Below are 23,394 nucleotides of genomic sequence, written 5' to 3'. Positions count from 1 at the left end.
ATGAAAGAAAGTGACTGAAAAGAGGGAAAGAAGAAGAGGAAAGAGAGAAGGAAGGAGTGGGAAAGTAAGTGAAACAGGGGGAGAGGGAGGGCAGCTAGGTGGCACAGCGGATAGAGATCCCATCTTAGAGTCTTGAGTCAGGAGGACCTGAGTTCAAATTCAGCCTCAGATAGTTAACGCTAGCTGTGTGACCCTGGGCAAGTCACTTAACCTCAATTGCCTCATCAAAAAAAAAAAAAGAAAAGTAAGTGAAACCGAAAGAGGAAGAAAGAGATAGATGAAGGGAAAGGGTGGGGAGAAAGAAAGAAGGATAGAGGGATAAAGGGAGTGAGAAAGAAAAATTAAGAGAAAGCAGGGGCAGTACAGGAAAGGAGAAGGGGGCAAAGGTGGAGGGAGAGAGGGAGGGAAAGAGGAAGGGAGAGAGAAAGAAAAGAGGCTTGCACCTTATGTGCCAGTACTTGGCAGCCCATTCACCACTCCCAACTTAACCAAGGATGAGACAGGTGGTGAGAAGGAAAAAGGTGGACATTTGTTTGCTATATTTATCTCCTCATGGTGGTATAAGCACACATACACACACACCCCCCTTTATGCTATATCATCTATCTACCTGTCTATTTTTCTATCTACCTGTACATATGTGTGTGTATATATATATACATGTATATATATATATATATTTCTATATCTGTTTCTCTCTAGTGTGTGTGTGTGTGTGTATACATATACATGTTTTCCATCTATCTAATCAGTTGCCCTTTGGGGCTCCTTTCTACGTAGTCTGCCTGTCCTGACCATTAGACATGTAGCTGGCCCTGTAATTTTACTAGGCAAGATTTGAGGAGTTGTTTTCCCAAAAGACTTGATCTAAATCCTACTAATCCTTGAGGCCTAGCCCAAGTTCCTGTCAACTGGACCAAAACCGGCCTCTAACCTGTGGGTGGCTGAAGCCAGACAGAGCAGGCTAGAGACAGCAGAGTCAGGACACAAGCAGAAGTTTGTATTTGGAATGAGGAAAATGATGTGTGCACATGGAAGTCCCCCCTCCTAAGAAGGAGGGCTTAACACGCTGGCCTAAAGTCATATACATTCTGGGCTGGACCATGACATAATCATTTTTGGGTCTCGAGTTACTGTTCCCACAGAGCCTCTCAAGTCTTCCCATTTTACAGATGGGAAACTGGGACGAACAGGGGTAAGTCAGTTGCCCAGGGTCACACAGCTAGTAAGTGTCAGAGGTAGGATCTGAACTCAGATCTTCCCAACTCCAGGCCAGTGGTCTATCTACTGTACCACCTAGCTGCTCCTTTAGCCTCTGAAAATTAGACTGGTTTTAATGTATACAGCACAGGACTTGTTTTTAGGAAGACCTAGGTTCAAATCTCACTTTAGACAGTAATTGTGTTGTCCTGGGATAATCACTTGACTTTTGGGGGCTTCCAAAATGAAGGTGTTAGACTTGATACCATCAAGGATTCTTCCAGCTCTAAATCTATGATCATCTGGTATGAGAGATCCTGCCAAGAGCAAAACGTTCCTTGCTACCTAGTCCTGAAAGTAAGTGAATTTCTAAAGCCTTTTCATCATTTTAAAAGGGTCTGAGTCCCTCAGAAAGCAGGAAGTATAAATAATCAGCCCTGAAAATTCCTTAATGGTTCTAAAAGTTTTGAGTGGACAGTACTCATCTTACATTATTTCCTGGTTTTTTTAAGTTTCTATCAATTGTAGGATTTTTAATGGGGTGAATAAAAATTTTCTTGGGGCCCTATATTCACTGGACAAGGGATTATGAGCCCCAAAGTAAGATGAAGCCCATGAACAAGGTGCAAGGTCAAGAAGTAACACCATTCTTGTGAGAAAAGCCAATTAGAATCCACGCATCATTCATTATTCACTCTTTGCAGGAAACCTAAGAAGAAACCCTTTTTGCAGTGATTTGTAGAATGTTTACTAACAAGTTTATGGAGGTTTCTCTACATGTCATTAGGAAATAGCCAAACTCTAATCAATGAAAAATTATCTTCAATTACAAATGCAAAACAAATGGAAATTAAGAATAAGAAGAGAGACTGTGCAATGACCAGTCCAAGCAGAAAGATTATATCTCTCATAGAGGCTATGTACAGGAGAATAGGAATGCATATTTAGTGCCCATCAAATTGCTCTGCTTAGAATTCAATGTACTACCTTGCCTTTTCAGGTTTAGATACTACCCTCCATGTACCCTCCAAACTGGCCTACTCTCTTCCCCTAGAACATTGACTGTATTCCATTCTGTTATTCACACTGTTCCCTGTAATTATAATGCCATCTTCCCTATGAAATTACTGTGAAAATCCTACTCCTACTTTAAAACTCAAGTCAAACCTCACCTTTTCCAAGGAGATTTTACTGAACCCTGCAGTTAATTCCTCCTAAGACCTCACATATTACTTTTTTGTTGTTACTCTCTAATGTACGTCAGTAATATTGAGTATTAAAACTACATAGTTCCTAGCCTCCTATAAGCTCCTTGAGGATAAAAACTGTTTCTTTTCCTTAAGGGCAGGGATTGTATAACTTGTATATAGTAGGGCCTTAATAACTGTTATGTTTGGTCTTTGTTGTAATTCATCAGATTCCCTTAGCTTGTTAGAAATATTACTTGGTAAGTCAATTCCCTTTGCCCTAATTCTGTGTTCTCCAAGTAACCTTCTAATCTAAGATTTGGTCTCCTTAGTGGGGCTTATCAGTCAAGATGGAGAGCCGCTTAGTGAGGTCCTGGCTAGGGGTGTGTGTGTGTGTGTGTGTGTGTGTGTGTGTGTGTGTGTGTGTGTACTGCATGAATAAATGGGCATTCTGGTGTAATAGTCTCTCACACTTCACTTGACGTGACTGAATTGTCTGAAGTTTGATCACCCCCTGATGAACTGATAGAATATATTTTCTGAATCTGTAAAGCTGAGGAACAAACTCAGGGGCAAGGTGACCTCATGGAGGTACAGCATTGTCTGAAAGAGCTAATCTATCAACAGAATGCATGGGCACATTGAAACCTGGTCTCTTGGCAAGAATGGTAAATAGGAAAGAGCGGGAAGAAGGGGTTGGGGAAAACACTAGCTAAAGGTTTAGAGCAGTTAGTTTCTTTAGGAGGAGCACAATATTTACTAATATATGTATATAAATAAATATATACATATGTGTATATACACGCATGGAAATTTAAGTTGCAGTTTATATAAAAAAACACATCAGTCATATAAAATATCCATTAGCAAATCCACTGAGCTCTAGTAGAAACAAAGTCATGGGGTTGGCCACACTGAACTGCTGTTGATACATCTAATTCTTCCTACAATTCCTATTAATAAAATTCTCTTCTAGCCTGTGCTTGCCAACAAGGATCATAGATCAGTAAACTGTGACCTGCCCTCAGGTCAAGTAATCAGTATACAAAAATGAAGGACAGATCCAAACTTTGCTTTAATACCCCTCTCATTTATCCAAGTGAAACTGTTAGGTTAACTGCCTTTTTTTGCTTCTTAGATCATTGGTTAATTATAATTTAATAAGAACAGTAAGATTAATTTTCATCTAGTAGAAGTCAAATGGGATAAGATCTCTCCATTGAACCAAATCTAAGCAGACTGCTTTAATATTTAAGGATTTTAAAAATCTGACTTCTAAATATACTACATAGAATTCCAGCCTTATGAAAATATTTTTCATTTCCCTTCTGCTTTTAAGTTTCTTACTTTTTTTTTTAACCAATTAGCCTCTGCAGTAGCCTGGATTTTCTTTGCTTTTAATATTACCCAATTTTTCCTTTCACTCCCCTCCTCCCTTACCACAAAATGTAACATGCCAAATGCCTTTTTACTTGAGTAACATGACATGAAATCAGAGCACCAAGGTTACTTTTCTTTGCTTTTAGACTAACAATGGTCTTAACTCAGTCATGAAACTCACTATTTAATAATTTTCTTTTTAACTTTTCCCATGATCAAAACACACACATAAGCTATGTCTATGTGTTAATATATACATATTCAACGTGTAACAACTTAGCCAGATGACATGCTATTTGCTTAAAATTTGTATCTGGGAAAGAAGAAAATATGCAAATCAAGTAGTATAGCAGTTACTGAGTTAACTATTTATGTGGCAACTCCTTATTACTTCCCCACATTTCATTTTAAATCTTTTAAATGGGGGGAGGCTTTTTGGGCCTCAGTTTACTTATTTATAAAATCAGGAGTCTTGGACTAGATCATCTTTAAGGTACCCTCCCCACTCTAAACTTTACAATCTTGTGAATGCATGTTATAAATAGAAAGATAAATATCTTTCTTGGAAAAACTGACCAGCTAAATAAGTATGTTTTGCATTGTTAAATTACATTAAGAAATGTCACTTTTCCTTTGGAACAGAACAATTATAACCCTTCTTTCTGCAGGGTCATTTCTACACAGGTTATAGAAAGCTACCATGTTGTGAAAACAATAGCCTAGATGAGTTAAAAACCAGGAGATCTTATCCAAAGATAAATACAGTGTAGCCACAGATTGGCTGGGCTGGCACAAATGAAAGGGGCATCATGGCCAGTTCTTATTCTACACTTCAATTCAATCTGGCATCCTCACTAGTTGGTTTTTAAGGCTAATTGTACCCTCCAGTAAAGCTTGGTTCCTTCACACACTGTCCTAAGTTGGCATCTAGGACTAATTTTACCACATGGACACTACTGGCCTCTGACGTTTTCCCCTTTAACCTGCCAAGTTAAAAACCACTCTGTCAAATATAAGCACAGAATATTTTTCTTCCTGTTCAAAACTACTACTGTCTTCCCCCTCCCCCTACTTACCCACTTCTACTAACTCAGTTCTGGTTTTGAATGTGCAGGATCCCAAGAGAGGTCCTTGAATAGTCTTATCACTTGTGTTCCGCAACAGAGACCTTTGTTCTCCACTGATAATACCTCAATAGTTAATATACTCCCTCCCTCTCAGACTTTCCTCATTTCTGTGATTCTAAACCCCTGACTGTCATTGTATAAATCCAAAACTGCCCATCCCCTACTCCCCACTCTGTTATTCCAATCACTTTCAATCCTACTCCTTCCTCATGTCTCCAGATCTAACTGCCCTTCCACTACTCTCTAGAATGCTTCCTCCATGATTAACAAACTTGCTTTCATCTTAAAACTTTTTTGTTTCCTCAGTCTCTCCATCTTTTGGCTTTCACTGAGCCCTGGCTCTCTTCTGATCATACTGCATTCTGGCCACACTTTCTAGCCAGGGGTGCATTTTTGCTCAGGCTGTAATTCACTGGTTCTGGTGGAGGATTCAGAATACTTGCCTCCTGTTGCCACTTCCAAATTCTTCCCAACCACCATCCACCAGTCAAGAAGGTTTTAAGCACTATGGAAGGCACTTGGGGTACAATTACAAAGAATGAAACCATTCTGTAATTTCTCCTCCTGTAAGGCATATTCTATTCAAACTTATCACCCAGTCAAGATTGCAGCAAACAAAATCAAGATCTGGTAAACAATCAAGATCTTGACAACATTCTCCTTCCTTCCTCAATGAGTTCAGTGCACAATCTTGACTCGACCCCAATTTCTGCCTTTAACATATACAGTGATGCTAGCCTTCTAATACCATAACTTCCTAATTCCTCAATCTGTTCATTTCCAATGGCATATTCTTTTACTTTGGAGCAGCTAGGTGGCACAATGGATGAAACACCAGCCCCAGAGTCAGGAGGATCTGAATTCAAAGCCGGCCTCAGACACTTACTAGCTGTGTGATCCTAGGCAAGTCACTTAACCCTGTTTGCCTCAATTCCTCATCTGTAAAATGAGCTGGAGAAGGAAATGGCAAACCACTCCAATATCTTTCCCAAGAAAACCCCAAATACTGCTATAGAGAGTCAAACATGACTGAACAAAAACATTCTTCTAGTTTACCTCAGCTACAAAGATGTTAATATCTTCCATCTTGTCATCACCTACAAGTGTTTCACTTCAATATTCGCAAATACCCAAATTATTTTATCTGATTATAATCTTTTATCATCCTTATCATCATTCTCTATCCCTAATCCTGTTTTTCATGGTAAACATGACCTTCAGTCCCTCCAGACAAATTCTTTCCCAAGTCATCACTAGGCATATACTCTACTCCTTTCTCTATCTAGACCCTTTGGGAAATCAGTTCAACTCTATACCATCCTCTACACTTGAGTCCCTTGTCCTCTGCTCCATCATGGATCCTGCCTTGTCAAACCTCATAGTTTACTCCCATCATGGACCTCCTTCATGCCTATTCATGTGCTGCTGGATGGAGCTATAGAAAATCACAAAACCATGCTGACTCCAGCCTAAAAGGGGGTTCTGCTTTGGGAGGGGGTGGATCTGGGGAGCAAATAGATTGTGTCAGCTAAACAACATGCAATTAATTTTTCTGATTTTCTCTACATTCATTCATCAATCTAATTAAACTGTTAAATTATAACCTTGAATTAAGGTGGATAAATGAAGTTACACATAGGGAAGGCAAGAAAAGGGGTGTGGCCATGCCAGAGACTGAATGGGTCCTACTCCTTCATGAGAATCCAAAATGTAACAATGATACAATGATGGTGGGGGGCAAAATGCTGGTTGATTGATATTCTGGGGATCCTGACTATAAGACCCAGACTTCTGTTCATAATTATACTTGTAAAAAGGAATATAAAAATACCATAAACATATTAATAAGCTAATCTTCACCCACATTAGAAGGGTTATTTTTATCATGGAGGAATTTTTCACAATCATATTTGTAACTCTCTTTACAAAAGGACTTATCAGAGGATGCCTTTAAACAGTAGCTCTTTCCTTGCATTTAATGATTTCATTGCAGTTTGTGGCCAATTGGTGAACACAGAAAGCTGCCAGCTGAAGTTCAATAAAAAATGAAGAAAAAAATCTCTGAAACCAATTTAAGATATGATATAACTTACAGAAATTTGTTTTACACTCATTTTTTTCAGGAACACATCTAGTGCTTAAAGTAAAGCATACCTATTAGTTGGTACATATAAGAAGATCATGAAATATACACTGGAGTGAATGCTGGATTCTCAATTCTACTAGAATACATACATACATATACACATAGATACATAGATATATACCTGTGTGTGTTCTCAGAGGAATAGAAGGGAGAGCGTTTTGACATTTTCCAACAAACCCTAATTTCTACTACTATGCTACGTCTGTGTTCATGTACGTTTATGTATGTATAAATATATACATATGCATATGTGTGCTTAAACATATATTCATATGTGTATAAAACTCTCTCCTTTCTCTTTCTCCAAGAATGAGAATAGTACTAAGAGTTACATTTGGATTTCATATATGAAACTTGTAATTTCTTCCTCTTTCTTCTTCCCCTCTCATATTTTGTGGAAGTTAATGTGGTAAAATTATATCATTACCACTGAGCATTCATTTTGTGATAATTTTAGATTCTTTAGAAATTAAAAAAACACTTGTAACTACTGAGAGTTAGAGACAATACCATTTATTAAAAAGAGGAAAGGATAACTATAGCAACTATTTGGTGAGTATTCATGTTTATAACTAGTTATATAAAGAGACGTAACTTTTTCTACCTGGCAAAATAGAGAACTGACTTGCCTGGGTAAAAGTCATCATAAAACTTTGAAACCATTTTTGAAGTCTAAATTTGCAATTGTTTTCTGTATTCCTTCTTTGGGCATGAAATGCCTATGGGACCTTTGTACAGGAAAGTGAAACCAACTACAGCTAGGAAACTTGAAGAGCCTATAATTCATTTGGGAAACATTCTGTATGCCTAAGTCCATATGGAATCTTTCATTCACTCATTCATGTGTACAAGCATATAGTTAAGACTTGGGCTAGATTTTAGCTGATTAGAACTGCCCATGGCTAAACTCACGATCATAGAATGCTAGAATTGGAAAGAACTTTAAGTGGTAATTTAAGCCAAGCCCCTGATTTTGTGAATGAGAAAACTTGAGCTTAAGGAATTAATGTAATTTTCCTCAGGTGGCAGAGCTGAGTTCAGCAATCATTAGAGACAACTAGAGATAAGTAAGTAGGCAAAGACACAAAGGCCAGCCTCTGACCTGTTTCAGCAAGCTCTGATGATTTCCTGAAGCTGTGATGGAGAATCAAATATAGGAGTGCATGTGTAAACTAATAAGACATAGTTCCATTTGTCAAGGTATTAGAATGAAGACTTTCTCCTCCTACCCTTGACTAGCAAAGCAAAAGGAACAAGTTATGATATCTACCATAGTTTGATATATTTCAAACCTTCCCCAGGGGAAAAGAAAAATTGGGTGGGAGGTATGGCTGTCAGATGCTTGAAACAAGACTCAAGAACATGCATACCTTCCTCTATCCTCAACAACTGAATATATCTATATTCAGGTTTAGAAAAATGTCTAAATACAAGGGTAGAATTTATTTTCAAAACATCTGATAAAATAAGCTTTGGTATTAAATAGTATATCTGAAAAATAACGAGTCCTTTTTCTGAATAGTCTGTAATTTTAATGTGTTAGTATATTTATTGCATATTTGATATTGCATTGGCTACATCAGGAGCAGAAAAATCTTTATGCAAAACTGCAAAAATGTACAACATACAGGAAACTTTTTACACAGTTGATAATACTGTTTCTTTTGTATGACATAATTTGATTTTTTTTCAATATCCAGAAAGTAAAGTCAAGGCAAACATTTATTTTTCTAGCATACTATTAAGAACCAAACACAGAAGAACTATGTACAACCCGTGTGTGTGTGCTTATACATATATATGTACACATACACACATATGTATATTTAAAAGACCCAAGACATTTAATAGTCATGTAATTTGTTGATTTTTGTTTCTACTATATTTTTCTCTCATGGCAAATCTATTGCATTTTGGCTAAACAATCTTCAGAATTAATTTACAAAGTTATATTTGGTATTTTGGTGGTTAAAAGTAGTTTTAACAAAGGAGTCAACATTAGACAGAGTATTTGCTAATCAAGGTTTCTTAACCATCCCAGATTTAATCTTAGGATTAATTTTTTTAATGATCCCCATATTTTTATTAAGTTGTTTTTGTTTTCACCCATTTTTTCATGATTTATAAACCTTATGATGGTTTAAAGTAATCCTGATGATGGGCAAGAAATATAGTGCCTAGTTTTATTTCACTGTACTATACAGTACTAATTTAAATATATCACAAAGGAAGAATATTAGAAAAATGACTTGAAATGTACATATGTAGGACTATTACTGAACATTTACAACAGTTTCCTTTTATTAGAATGTTCAGAAAACCTCTTTATAATGGAATTGTTGAAAACTTGTGGTTAAAAACATTAGAGGATTAGCCACTTTTTAAAAGTATAAGCTGACTTGTTAAATTACTCTGACCAAGATGCAAATACAAGAGAACTCTGTTGTTGCTCAGTTGTTCAGTCATGTCCGATTCTTCATGACCTTAGTCCATTAGGTTTTCTTGGCAAAGATACTGGAGTGGTTTGCATTTCCTTCTCCAGTGTGTCCCCATTTTACAGATGAGGATCTGGGGCAAGTTGAGCCTAAGTGACTTGCCCAGGGTCATATGGCTGGAGTCTGAGTCAGGGTTTGAACTCATGTATTCCTGACTCCAGGCCCAGTGCTCTGTCCCCTGTCCCACTTTGGTGCCCCTCAAAGAACCCTACCTTTACCTGAATTCTTTATCCCATTTTAAAAGTATTTTCTATCAATTTAGTGTACAGTTTTTGATTAAAGAAACTCTCAAATAACAACTAATTTTAATCTGTGTTGGATAACCACATCAACGAAATACTGGATTCTTGAAGCATTCACCCACAGCTAAATAAAGATGGCCGACCAGAATCTACATAAGCAGTGAATAGATAGCTTTCAATTCTAGAACTCTTCCCTTGTTTGATTGCTAAAAGTCAATCTTGATTCCACATTCTATTTACTAGTCCAAAAAATAAAGCAATCTCTAAATTAAAGGAATTATATGAGGATTTAAACTGAAGGAAAAAAAAATCTCTTCGGGCAAAAGTCTTTCTTACTGCTTTCATTTCCATAACACAGAACAGAGGATTACCTAGTTTCTGGTTCAGGAAGTTAATGCCTTGAATCAAACCAGTGACATAATACAAATGAAAAAAGGAAGTTAAATGGACTTTATTGGACAGATTACTCCTCTTAAGATAAAATGAAGCTTACACCACCACTGTAAACCAACAATAATATTGAAGTTGCATGAGAGACTACCTGTAATCCCCCCAAAGGATGATTCCTCCCCACTGCCTACCACAGTTGATTTCTCCTCCTTCCTTCCTTTCTTTCTCTGAGGTACAAATTTATACCAGATAAAAACCATGTTCAATGGTGAAACAAGACCTATGTGGCTACATCTTTATGGTAGAATGAAGATACTCCAACCTTAGGTCCTAGGAAATGGTACTTGTTTTATTGGAATGATTTTGTTTACAGTAATAACCCCTTAAAGTTTTATAGTACCTTCCTGTTATGCCTTTCCAAATTATTTTTTTAACAAGCCCTGCAATGAAAACGAAATGGCAATAACAAATCTTTAGTTTATTTAGAATGAGAGTATAGAGTAGTAAGAGCACTCGAATGCTGATAAAAGAGCTGGGTTTGGGCACTGGATGCAATATTTGTTGCATGTATGATCTTAGAGAAGTCATTAAACCTCTCTGGAAGGGTTTCCTTGTTTGCAAATTAAGGGGAACAGTACTTGGACCATGTCATTACATGCTGTGAGGAAAATACTGGGTAATCCTTAAAGAGGTGTACATGTGAGCTATTTTTCATCATAATCAAAAAACTGAATTTGTTTCACATTATGAAGTTAGCTCCTTTTTAGGTGAAACTCAGGAAATGATTTGATGACCTTTAAAAAAAACTACAGGGATATAATTTTTTACTTCGGAATATAAGAAATTCTCATTTTTTTAATAATAAAATACACTCCCTCCTCACCTCTGCATTTTAGAATCCTTAGCTTTTCTCAAGCCACAGCTCAGCACCTATTTCCAATCCTAGATGTTAGCACTTTCCCCCTTTATGTTGTCATATTTACTTATCTATGAAAATACTATAACCCATCATCAGAACAAAAAATCATTAACAGCAAATACTTTTTTAAACCCATCTTTGTATCTAAAACACATATGAAATACATGGCAGAATTCTCATTTAGACTTCTTGTCTCAATTAAGAAAATGTAGCTGGATCATAGATTAGCTTTGCTCTGAAGAAACAGGCTTTCTCAAGTTAGGAAGGAAGGTTGTTGATTTCAAACATGTAGGCTTTCAGGCCAGAGTGCAAAATCAAATATGCACAGAAGGCAAGTTCCTTAGTTTCCTGACACTCTACAAAACCAGCGCTCTCTTCTTTTGGGGTACCTAGTGTTCCAGATCAAGTCTACGACTTTTGTAGAATTTTGTTTGGAGTACTAAATTTTAATTTTTATAGATTCCTCTTCAGAATTTAGAATAGGGATTCTTAACCTATGATCTGTGAATTTAAAAGAAAATTAAGTATATTTCAGTATAATCACTTTCCTTTGTTAACCCCCATGTATTTTATGCACTTAACATTATTTTGAGAAGAGGTCTATTGCCTTCACTAGACTTCCAAAGGGGTCCATGTCATATACAATGAGGTTAAGAACCCTGGGCTTGGTGTAACCTTCAGAGATCATCTGGTCCCATTCCCTCAAGGTTGTATCTTTCACAAGATCACACAACAGAACCAGGACTAGAACCCATCTCTGGTCTTTCATTTTCCATGGGGTCTAGTGCTCTTTCCCAGCCCTCTTTAGAATTAAGCCCTCCATTTGTTTTTTATTTGGAGGCAATCAGGGTTAAGTGACTTGTCTAGGATCATACAGTTAGTGTCTAAGGCTGAATTTGAACTCAAGTCCTTCTGATTCCAGGGCCAGTGCTCTATCCACTGTACCACCTAGCTGCCCCAAGCTCTCCATTTATTAAATAAGGGGTCAAGAAACAATCATCCTTTCTTCTGGCCCATACTCATCACTGTCTTCTGGAGGGTAGAGTTTAATGCAAACTGGGTTTACATGGTCCTTCTAGAACTTTTGTTTTTGACAATAGCATACACTGATTATGGCAGCATGGGTTTGAGAAGTGAAGAAAGACATCTTTTGAGGGAAGGTTAAAGTTTGATATCCTATGTTTATTCTGAAAAGATTGTTTTCCTTTGAACATAGGAAAATTGAGGACAGAGACATTTGTGTAACATGGTTCCTTTATGCTTTATTGAATTTCATTTTACAGTTGAGAAACACAAGGTTCATTTCAAATTTTCTGCCTGTTGACTCTTGGTAAAGAATGTTGGTAATTGTTATGATAACTCCCTGAAAAAGTCACGTTTCTTTCGCTTCTCACAGTTCAGAGAATTATTTTATAAACCTGAATCTCTGCAATTAGCCCAACTCATTTTTTTCCTTCTCCTTTTTATTAATTGTTCTCAATAGTTCTTTCCCTTTCTGGGTACTAATAAAAGCTGCCAAACCCTTGAAATGGCCTCAAACTCCAGAGCTTGGCAATCCTAAAGGGATTTACACATTCAAGGAGCTTTATAGACATATAATACAATGTATTTAATTTGTTCATTGTGGGACTTAAGATCTTGGCCCCCAGAGGAGTCAAATCTTGGCTTGGCACTGGGTAGCTGCTACCAGAGATCTGCCAGTCAGCATTCTTCCCTTTATGAATGCAAAAAAACCAGCCTCATTTCTCTAGGATTCCAAGACTTTGGAGAACAAGGAGTTCCTTCCACTACAAAGGAGGATGTAGAGTAAAGACAGCGAACAGGAATGAAAATCCAGCCTGAACAAGTAGAGAATGAAAGGGAGGCTAGACATTTATTCATTCACCAAATGCAAAGGTAGCTGTACAAAGCCATAGGAAAGACAGAGACATAGTAGTCATCCTACTAGTGAAGATTTACTAGCCCTACTTAATGTGGTAGTAGCCCTTCAGGATAAATATTAGATTTTGGATATGTGGATATGTACCTTATGTGAAGTGAAATTTAAAAAAACAACTGAGGATAGTAGTTATGGTCTTCCCAAAAAACGTCAGATTTACAGAATTTTAAAACTTGATAACAAATTTGAGGATTATTTTATAACACAAAAATACTCTCCATTGTTCAATATCTCACACAACAAAGTAAACAGAACCAGGAAAGCCCAGGTGTTGTTTAAATATGGCCCAATGCTATCAAAGTACAGCCTAATATTTTGGTTTGCTTTTATGTTATTACTTATAGATATAATAAAGGAAAAACAGACACCTAAAACAAACTTCAATATTTCTATTCAAAAGTTGACATATGCCATTTTAATGTATCCTGTGTTTGAGCCCCCCCCAACTTCTCATCACCTGAGAAATTATAAAATCCTCCTTCCATAGCTCACCTGCTTAAGTGTCTTACTAAACTTTGAGCGCTCCATCTATCTGAAAATAAGCAGATCTGCAGCCTAGTTTTAGAGATCATCTCCTAAAATTGTACCTTGACATCTCTTGTGTTGTTGTCACAGTATTGTGAGGTGGTAACTTGCCTTCTTTTAAGTGAGACTTTCCCTGTGTCTTGTCAAATGTAGCTTATACAGTTTTTAAAGCTAGCTTCCTATACTTAATGCACCAACGAACCTTCTCTAAAGCTCCTGCTGTTTGACAATATTGAAAAAAATTATAATGCCTGATGTTAACCACTGAATTTCTCTTGAGCAGTTCCAGAATTTGCTATATTAACACCAACAAATAAAGCTTATTAATGCAGCAGAGCCAAAGTTAGCTGCTCTTTCTACTGAATAATCAAATATTTTAGGGAAAAAATTCAGAACTCAGCTACAAAAAAAATGCCAATTTTCTGTTAACAAATCTAACTTTGGTTTCTTCTTAATATGCCATTAGCTATGATAATTTGCATTTATACTCTAGAGAAGTGGGGCAGACCTACATGGGTCAAAGGAAATAACTCTAGTCAATTTTCAGAAAAAGGAAGCTGAAACAAACATTTCGAGGGTATTTTTTATGTCATTGAAGCATATTTGTTCCAGTAGAGAATTATTAAGTGAAGGATAAGTGGAAGTGGTACCAGTTTCAAGGTCAATATATTTTAGTGTGGAATGGCATTTATTTTCCCTCTAAGGACTATGGGTAGTAAAGATATATGTACATATAGGCTCATTGATATATCATGTAATTGTATGCATTCATGCTTGTTGGATGTGTAGCAACAGTTAATTTTTCCCCCCTTGGGTTAATAGTGATTTGAAGTTGTGCTACAAGTAGGAAGTTTCCTAGACTAGTTTTCACAGTCCCCAAAGTTGTTTTTTCTATATATTATAGCTCAAAGCAAAGGATATGAAGCAATAAAATTTTTGCTTGTCTGAAATGAGTTAAGTTTACTTAGAATGGGGAAATTTGTGCTTTTCCTTCTAATATTTTTTGAGATAATATACTTGCCCAAACTCTGCTGCCTTTAGGCAATTCATGCAAATAGGTCTGGATCACCTGCTGGCTTCTGAGCTTTGGAGGGGAGTCTTCTTAATTTTGGAGAATGCAGGACCTATTAATCTCCTGGTGTAATCTCTTCTAAAATTCATATTTACATTCACAAGTTTCTGTTAATTTTTAAGGGCCTTTTCAAGTTCATTTTGCCTGGGGAACTCTGTAATATATGAGTTTGGGGATTTTCAAAAGTCAAAGGGAACAAATAAACCAATGATATACAAGATCCTTATGTCTGCCTCTGGGGTCCTGAGTGGAAGAGAAACCAGGTAACAGTTCTAGGGCACTGATATCAAGAGCAGCTACATCAGAGACACACTGATAACCCTACTTAAGTTGCCTTATTTTTTAAGTGGACTCTGGAGATGAGATATAAACAAAAATATTCTATACACAAATACAAGCTAATTGATAGTACAGAACATCTCATGTTTTCAACTGATTCTTCTCACCGTCATTTATTGCTGCAAATTTAATGAAGGGCTCATGATGAAGAATCATCCCCAATTTATGATTACCAGGTGTGAAGATATGAAATGTCAGCATTTAATAGTCAAGTTTTACTGAAACTTAAGGCTGAAATCTCAACTAGCCCTTGAGACCATTTGTGTTTATATATCTTATATATTGTATATGTCTCTCTAATATCATCTCAAACCCTCCCCACCCTTACCAGAAAACAAATCAAAAAAACCCACCACTTCTGTTTGCTCCCCAAATGAGTAAATACGAAGCAGATTACAACTGCTGTGTTTATTCCTCCAATGAGGGAAGGAGGGGCTAAAAAGTGGCCAACTAAATGTAGGTTTTTTAATAAACAACTATACACAAACATGTGGTTTTTTTTTAACATATAACAAAATTCTTCTAAAATGCTTTTCTTTGGCTGGCTAAATTGTGTGTGAAGATGCCAGCTATGATATGTCTTCAAGTGATTTTTATAACTAAAATGTTTGCCATTAATTTCTATTCTGAATTCTATTACAGTTGTGTAAACTTTGCACTCCTAAGGTTTCATAACGTAAAACATGATGTTTCAAACTAGGAATGTGAAAAAAAGGAAGTTTGCAATTTTTATAGTACATGATTTTTATTTAAATGATTGAAATTGATTAATCTTTCACCTTGATTGCAAAAAAAAAAACAAAATCAGCATAGTATAACTGCCTTCAGTAATGAGAGTTTAAGTATCTTTTTTAAATAACTGAGATTGTTACTCAGTACCTGATAAAATCTCCTGTGCATATGTATATACAAATCATGACCAATATGACTGGCAAATCCTAAAATTTTCCCAGCTCAGGAACAGACATCAGGCAACTCATGAAGCCAGAGATTCAACATCCATCAACCAATACATTCTGAAAATCTTCCTCTCTCTTCCTCTGATAGGGGCCGATCAACTTATTACAGTAATTCATCTTTATTGTGGAAGCACTTTTACTATTTAGAGAGTCTACTGTTAATTTTTCTATTTGATAAAGCTATCATAAAACATAGAAAAAGCAAACATTTAGCCACATAGCTATTTGAGAGAGAACTATCACATTATATCTCCAAAATGTCATAAACTCAAGGCTCTGTCTGTAACATCTTGAGTCAGATTTTTGTTCCTCTCCTGTGTACCTTAAGAATGTGAGAATATATATATATATATATATATATATATATATATATATATATATATATATATATATATGTATGTATGTATATATTTTTATGTATGCGTGTATATATATATATATATATATATATATATATATGAATATTTCATCGATGTACACAACACTAGTTCTCTCAGTCAAACCAAAAGGCCAAAATAGTACTGCTCTTTTGAAATTTTTTTTATAAAATACAGTATTCTTATGAAAACTATTTTAAAACCTATCACAGTGCTTGAAATCTAAAGACCAGGCAGTGTTTTGGCAACCCGACTCTCCTTTATGAAATGATAGATATGAGCATACTGGTAACATATGGTGCTTACAACAAAATAATACCCACAGAGACTTACAAGTCATAAACTACAACACATGAGCCATGTTTTGAATAAATATGACTATTCAGGAACACTGAATTATATAACAAGTTGCTTGTGAGTTCAAATACTTTAAGAGAACAAAAACTCTTGCTACAGCAGCTTTAAATTACAAAATAGAAGAAAAAATAGTCTATTCGTGTACCTTTTCATGGAAGCTCTATAAGAGCCAAAACATTCTCTGAACTCTATTGAAGTTGTATCATCTCCCATTCCAAGTTGTAGCAACTCTTCATTGTTAATGCTATTCCTAACATAACTAGCTAGAATGCCTCCTCTAGAAAGAAGCCGATAATAGAACTGTTGGACAAACTAAACTGAATGTGAGTCTAAGCTACTCGTAACTTGCAAGATGAACAATTTACTCCAAGCTATGTTAATAGTGACGTGTACTGAAAGCGTACGATGGGATTGGAAGCTGAGAAGGTCCCTTCTGCCATCTAGAATCACTGAGAGATATCTCTGGAACATATCCAGTTGAAAATACTCTGTGTTTTCTACACTATTCTCATAGAAGGAATTATGATTATGGAAGAATGTAATAGTAAGATGGATGTAATGGTAAATACGTTGTGGTTTTGTGAACACTCATCACTTACATCAGTCTTTATATATAGTGTATCTGGTATCAAACTTCTCTCCATTGTGCTAAAAGTTAGAATAGTTTTAAATCTGGTAAAAACAATTTTTTTTTTGCTAAGAAAAGATAACACCTTTGTAAAATAAATTTTCAGGATCTCAAATGTTGAGATAATTCTGTACTGAGATTTCCTGCTCTCTCTTCAACCCATGACAGGGTTTCATCATAACATCAAGCTTTTGCTAACCTTCTGATTTTCAAACAGGTCCAATTAATTTGGAACTATTTTTATGAACTTTTTTGTGCTTCATGCTTTTCTCGTGTTGCCTTGTTTCGAGGCAACCAAAAAAATTTTTTTAGTGGTTCAGGCAAAACAATTGTTATACTAACACCCCTGTCTGTGAATTAATGACCTGAAAAATTGTAAGCATGAAGTGTTCATTAGGTAGTGATCAGATACCAAACTGGACCTTTCTGCTGAGTAGGGGAGGGAGGAGTAAAAAACAAGTTAATAAAATACTGGAACTAGAATTCTCATCCAGTTTGATATGTTTCCCAAGAGGGGGGAACCATCAGTTATCTTAAGTAAAGCCATTTAAGAAAGCAGTTAAAACAAACTACCAAAAACGAGTTTGCTGTTCTAAAATTAACGGTGGCTTAACCAGTTTAAATTGCACAAAGAACAAGCCAGCGGACTTTCCATTCTTTGTATGTTTCTTCCCCCTTGTGAGTCCATTACCTTTCACAAAGAAATTTTAACTATTAAACTTGTCCATTAATTTTGCCGCTGAGGGTGAAACCATCCAGTTAGCATATACACTATCATTTGCATATCTTGAAAACACAGAGTTAGTGCCATCGAATCTTGTGAGTGGGACAGGACTCTCCTCAGGCCAGTTCGGGTATGACATGCCTAAAAATGAAAACAGATAATTTTTTCTGCACTGAAGAACCAAAACTTCATGTGCAGACAGTAAGGCCCTTGGCAAAACTCCCTTTGTTGTCAAAAACCAAACTTCTGATTTCTGCACCAAATAAATGAATTATTCTAGGTTTCCAGGTTTTTGAAACACAAATTACATTAATGGGCAAAAAATTGAAAGTTCTCTTGTTAAAATTAACTCTGAAGGAACAACTGGCTTGGGCTTTTATAAGCTTCCCAGTATCAAAACTTATATTTTAATAGCAACAAAAAGGAAAAACAGCATGATGCTGTCTCAAACAGGTCATTGTAACAAAAAGGTTTTTTTTTTGTTTTTGTTTTGTTTTTGGTATGGAAAGTGCTTTAAGCTAAAATAAGCCTACTTAGCAGTCATCATGGAACTACCAGATACTTCTGCTTATTCCACGGGGCATAAAGGACCTTGAATATCCGAGAGAAGCATGCATGCCTGCCAGATACCACATCTAGATTCTACACTAAATCCAAAGTTATTTACAAATCATAGATTCACTATGCTGAAAAATGGAGAATCCTCAGTTAAAAAAAATTCCACTTCAAGTTTTTGTTTTAAATTACAAAATTACAAGACAAGAAAATAATCTTTAGAGAACCTAATCAGGAGGCAAAAAGTAGGAGTTTTGGCAAGAACCGTATTTACTGTCCATCTCACCACCACAATATGCTAGAATATTCTTCTTTCAAAATACCTGCTACAGCTTTTTATGATAGCATCATGAGGCTATGTAGGAACACAAAGGATATGAAAACAGTGGACTGCCTTTACTTTCCAGAGTTGCCATCACTGCTTTATCTTTCTGAAGGCTCTGAGAGCAGCACTCACTTTCTCCTGCTGTCTAGACAGGCCAAGTTAAGTTAAGGTCCCATCTCAAGTTAAGCATAGATCTCTGCCTATTAAACCTCTCACTTATATATATGAGAGCAGAGACTGAAGCATTCATATTGTATGAGACAAGACTGTTCAAATATATTGGGCCCCATTCCCAAATTGAGCTACATCTTTTTCATTTTTTTTCAAAGCAAATGCTTCCCAAAATCCAGTTGATTTGCCCAAGCAGTTAAATTACAGGTGCATTAATCTGATAAAATGGATCCCATTTCCCCACCCCATCCCCCCAAAATGTATATTTTATTTATTAACCACATTTAAAACCTCCCCTGAGAATACTTTCCTGATCTATTTTTCTCCTTTTATCATACCTATTTGGTAGTTTTACTTATTTTCACATCCCTTTTCTTTTTAAACAGAGTTGTAAAATGCCTGAAATATAAACCTAATGCAAAGTTTAACATTTACAAACAAAAAAAGCTTTCCAAGCAAACTTTGATTTCATTCGAACCAGAAACACTCTTTAAAGGGATACAGAGTGTAAGGACAGTGCAGAAGGAAAAAATAAAATCAGGATTGTGTGCGTGTGTGTATGTGTGTTGCTAGAATCTAGTAAATGCATGTGAAATTCTACCATAGAGTTTGTTTTCAATCCATGTGGAAGGGAGGGTTCGAGGGAGGGGAGCATTATTACAGTCCACGAGGGGTGTCTCCTCTTCTGAAAGGCCATCGTCATAAAGTAAGGAGTCAGATGGGGTGGAAGCTGCAAGATCCAAGTAGTCCTAGCAAAATGGAGGTGTGAAAGAAAAGCCAGGTCATAACAAAGGGAACAATGTGTAGCCTTTCCCAAAGGCATGGAGTAGAACAATAAATGCTGAACCCACCTAGGATATTGTCTGCATGACCTCCTTTACAAATTCTTGGGTCACCCAACATAAGAATGGAAAATTCCTTAGAATCCTTCATTTAAATCACTCATGTTTTGCCAAGTGTTTCCCATTAAGTATATAACAGTATTATATATATATGTGTGTGTGTGTGTGTATACACATATACACACATATATATGTATATACATATATATATATATATATATATATGAACAAGTGTTTCCAAATAAGCATATGAAAGTATATAATAGATATGCAAAGATTTGCCAGATATGTTTGATACTTTCTTAGCTCTCCTTTAAAGAAACTACTGTTATTGCAATGTCCCATTGGTGTTTTAAAACTTTTCATAATAAAAAATTCTCTAAACCAGTGTCCAACTTTCCCCCCCACTAGAATGGGAGATTCTTGAAAGAAAGAACTAGTTTTCTTTCCCTCTTCTTTATATTTCCAGTGCTTAGCACAATGCCCAGTACATAGCAGGCACCTGATAAATGCTTACTGATTGAGTACTGTGCTACCTCAATATAGATGGAGCTCTCCAAGGCCAGTGGAATGCAAGTTCAAATAACAGGCCCTAGAAATCCTGAACAGGGTTCAAATACTGGCTTCAAGGTGGTCTGTGTGTCTGCCAACGAAGGACCAGCTTAGCTAATTTCAGGGACCCTCATTACTAAAAGTTAGGCTAGTCAGGAATTTTCTGTTTTCTCAGACTGGGTTTATATTGTCCAGCATGGAGGTACAGCAGCTACTCACAGACCTGATCTTGATGGTGATTGGCTCAGAAGCTTTAGCTTGCTCTGTTCTTCTCATCTAGGCCAATTCTCCCCTACCTCATGCAATTCTGTGGCACTCTCCTCCAGGGAGGCTCACCATACAGATGCCAGACTTAGCATGGACACCTGATTGGTTGTAGCCCTACTGCAACTCTGGACTCTGGAATTCAAGTGACCCACCTGCCTTAGTCTCCCTAGTAGCAGGGATCACAAAAATGTGTCACCATACCTGGCTGAGATTAATATATTTTAGACACTTCATATTTACTTAAGGCAAGAAGTGACAAAGTGCCTAAAGCTTGCTCTAGCTTCTTCTATCACACCAAGACTGATTCAGTTAGGTTTTCAGGGGTTTTCTTTTACAATTGTTTGCTAATAGCCATCCTTGGGTGTTAGGTTAAAATGTCTGGCTAGCACTTCAATATTCAAATGATCCCACTGGGTATCATGACTTTGACCAGAGAAAATGCAGTCTGCATTATTGTGTGCAAAACAAGACTTCAATGACCAAGGCATAAGGAGCCATTTGGTAATTAAAGCAGCAAATTTCTCACAACTGAATTTGAAATTCTAGGCTAGGGGGTATTTTACATGGCAACAGATCATTCAGAACTAGAAATCCTTAACTTTCAAAATAGAATCAGAGAGCCAAAAATCTAAGTAGACTCACCCTACTCTTCACCATCATCTTCTCTAGGTCTTTGCTGATTTCCCCAAATATTGGCCTCTTATCTGGTTCCTGCTTCCAGCAGTGCAACATCAGATTGTACCTGCAAGAGATAAGAGTGAACCAGTGGGAGCAGGATGGCTTTGGACTGATTTCTTAAGCCCCCATATCCAGAGGTAAAAATTTTCAAATATTTTAACTTTTTCATTCATTCTTTTTCAAGTATATCCTTTATTTTGGTCCAGGCAACACAGTGTAGTGGATAGAGTGCTGGACTGCAAAATCAGGAAAAATCCCACCTTAGGCACCTATTTACTACCTGTGGGACACTGGCTTTGTCCCTTAATCTCACTGGACCTCAGTTTCCTCATCTGTAAAATGAAAAAGTTGAACTCAATGACTCAATTCTAGCTTTAAATGATGTTATATCAGTATAGGTAATTTTTCAAAGAGGAAACTCCCTCTATTTATTTGCTCATCAAATTATATTCTTTCTGACTTAAAGGCCAGCTTTCTACTCACTCAATGACTTAGCCTATCCATATCATTATAAACTGATTGACTATTTTACCACTAGGGTTCAATATCTTGGGCACTGAGGTACACATGCTCAGCAGCAGACTCTTCTATTGGCCATGCGTAGTTTTGGGCTGGTATTTATACGCTCTTTATAAGCACAAAATGCCAGTTTAGTGCTAGCATGCTCTTTTGAAGTCTTAATATCATTTCTGGACTTTGCTAGAACATTTTGGAATCTCTCCTTAATAATTTGCTGAATGAGCTTTCATTTCAATGCAAATGAGACCTGTAGTGAATTGTTCAAATAATATACAATAAAGATGATATGTAAACACCAGGTAAGTAAAAGGCTCCAACTTTGAGGATAAAATGTGTACCCATTTGCATGTCCTTAAAAATCCTTTCAATTGTTCCTGAATTTCTTTTATGATTTTTTGCTAGTAGCCATCCTTGGGTGCTAGGCTAAAATGTTTGTCTAGTACTTGAAAATTCAAATGATACCATTGGGTATTATGACCTTGTCACAGAAAACTACAGTCTGTAATATGTGTGTGCAAAAGAGGACTTACTCAATGACCAAGGTATAAGACCAAGGTAATTAATCAGATAAGCATAATAATATCTGCTAATTGTTTCATGTAATAGTTTACTTCCTCCTAGAAAATTCCAGAATTTAAATAAATGAATAAAATCAAATTATACTTACATTTCTTCACTGCAGTTTTCAGGCCTCTCCATTCGATAGCCTGTTTTTAGAAGGTTGAAGAGACGTTCAGGAGGAATACCAGGATAGGGGTTTCCTCCTAGGGTCACAATCTCCCAGAGAAGCACGCCAAATGACCACCTGAGGAAAAAAAGCAAGTCCTTAAAGTGGTTCAAATAGTGAGGAAATACTGTAAATAATCTTGTACTTCTTGTAGAGTGCGGATGCATACCCCCTTCTAGCTCTCAAGCAAAATACTGGCATGTCACATCCAGCCCTTAAGATGACCTCATCTGCAAGAAGAACAGGTCTGTACCCTGTCCATGTCCTATCAATCATGAAGGTATGACCACTATTCCTTGAGAATTTCTGCCCTAGCTATAAAAAAAATTGGATCGAATGACATGTTAGCACCCATATATCACTTTTTTTTTTACTGACTAAGTAATTAACTAGGATTTAGCCATAAGTCAGGTTCAGTCCAAAGTGTCTAGATACTTTGGTTTTAACATTCTGTTTAGAAAAACAGGAAGGTCTGCTTCTTTAGAGTCCAGAGCCCACCAGTTCTGTTTTTGCCTGCTACTAACTAGCTGTTTGACCCTAGCAACATCAAACAATCTCTGTGAATGAGCTTCTTTGATCTTTACACTAAGAGAACTGGGTTTCCCATTCACCTATAAGACATGTTCCTAAATAGTTTGTAGGACCATAGATTCAGAGACCTTAGAGGTCAGGTAGGCTAACTTGATGAGAAAACTTGAGGCCCGAAGACATTAAATGACTTTTCTAAGGTCACACAGATTACAAGTGTAAGA

General features: G+C 36.5%; 1 protein-coding gene and 1 long non-coding RNA gene across 2 annotated transcripts in view; one reads left to right on the top strand and one right to left on the bottom strand.

Annotated features, from left to right (window-relative positions):
• Positions 1 to 391: 391 nt before the first annotated feature.
• LOC110221484 (uncharacterized) lies at positions 392 to 22,922 on the top strand. The gene is made up of 3 exons (XR_002328123.2): positions 392 to 1,557; positions 21,388 to 21,533; positions 22,797 to 22,922. It is a non-coding gene; the product is annotated as an uncharacterized LOC110221484 (long non-coding RNA).
• The window catches only part of RET (ret proto-oncogene), a 160,965-nt gene continuing 154,016 nt past the window's right edge, over positions 16,446 to 23,394 (bottom strand). Inside the window, 5 exon segments of the mRNA XM_021006153.2 lie at positions 16,446 to 18,031; positions 18,034 to 18,147; positions 19,659 to 19,806; positions 21,361 to 21,460; positions 22,583 to 22,720. Coding sequence (XP_020861812.2) covers positions 17,997 to 18,031; positions 18,034 to 18,147; positions 19,659 to 19,806; positions 21,361 to 21,460; positions 22,583 to 22,720 — 535 coding nt within the window. The 3' untranslated portion in view covers positions 16,446 to 17,996.

The sequence above is a fragment of the Phascolarctos cinereus genome, unplaced genomic scaffold, assembly GCF_003287225.1.
Source record: "Phascolarctos cinereus isolate Bilbo 61053 unplaced genomic scaffold, phaCin_HiC Scaffold_3;HRSCAF=262, whole genome shotgun sequence".
NCBI lineage: Eukaryota > Metazoa > Chordata > Mammalia > Diprotodontia > Phascolarctidae > Phascolarctos > Phascolarctos cinereus.
This window is presented reverse-complemented; position numbering and strand designations above follow the sequence as displayed.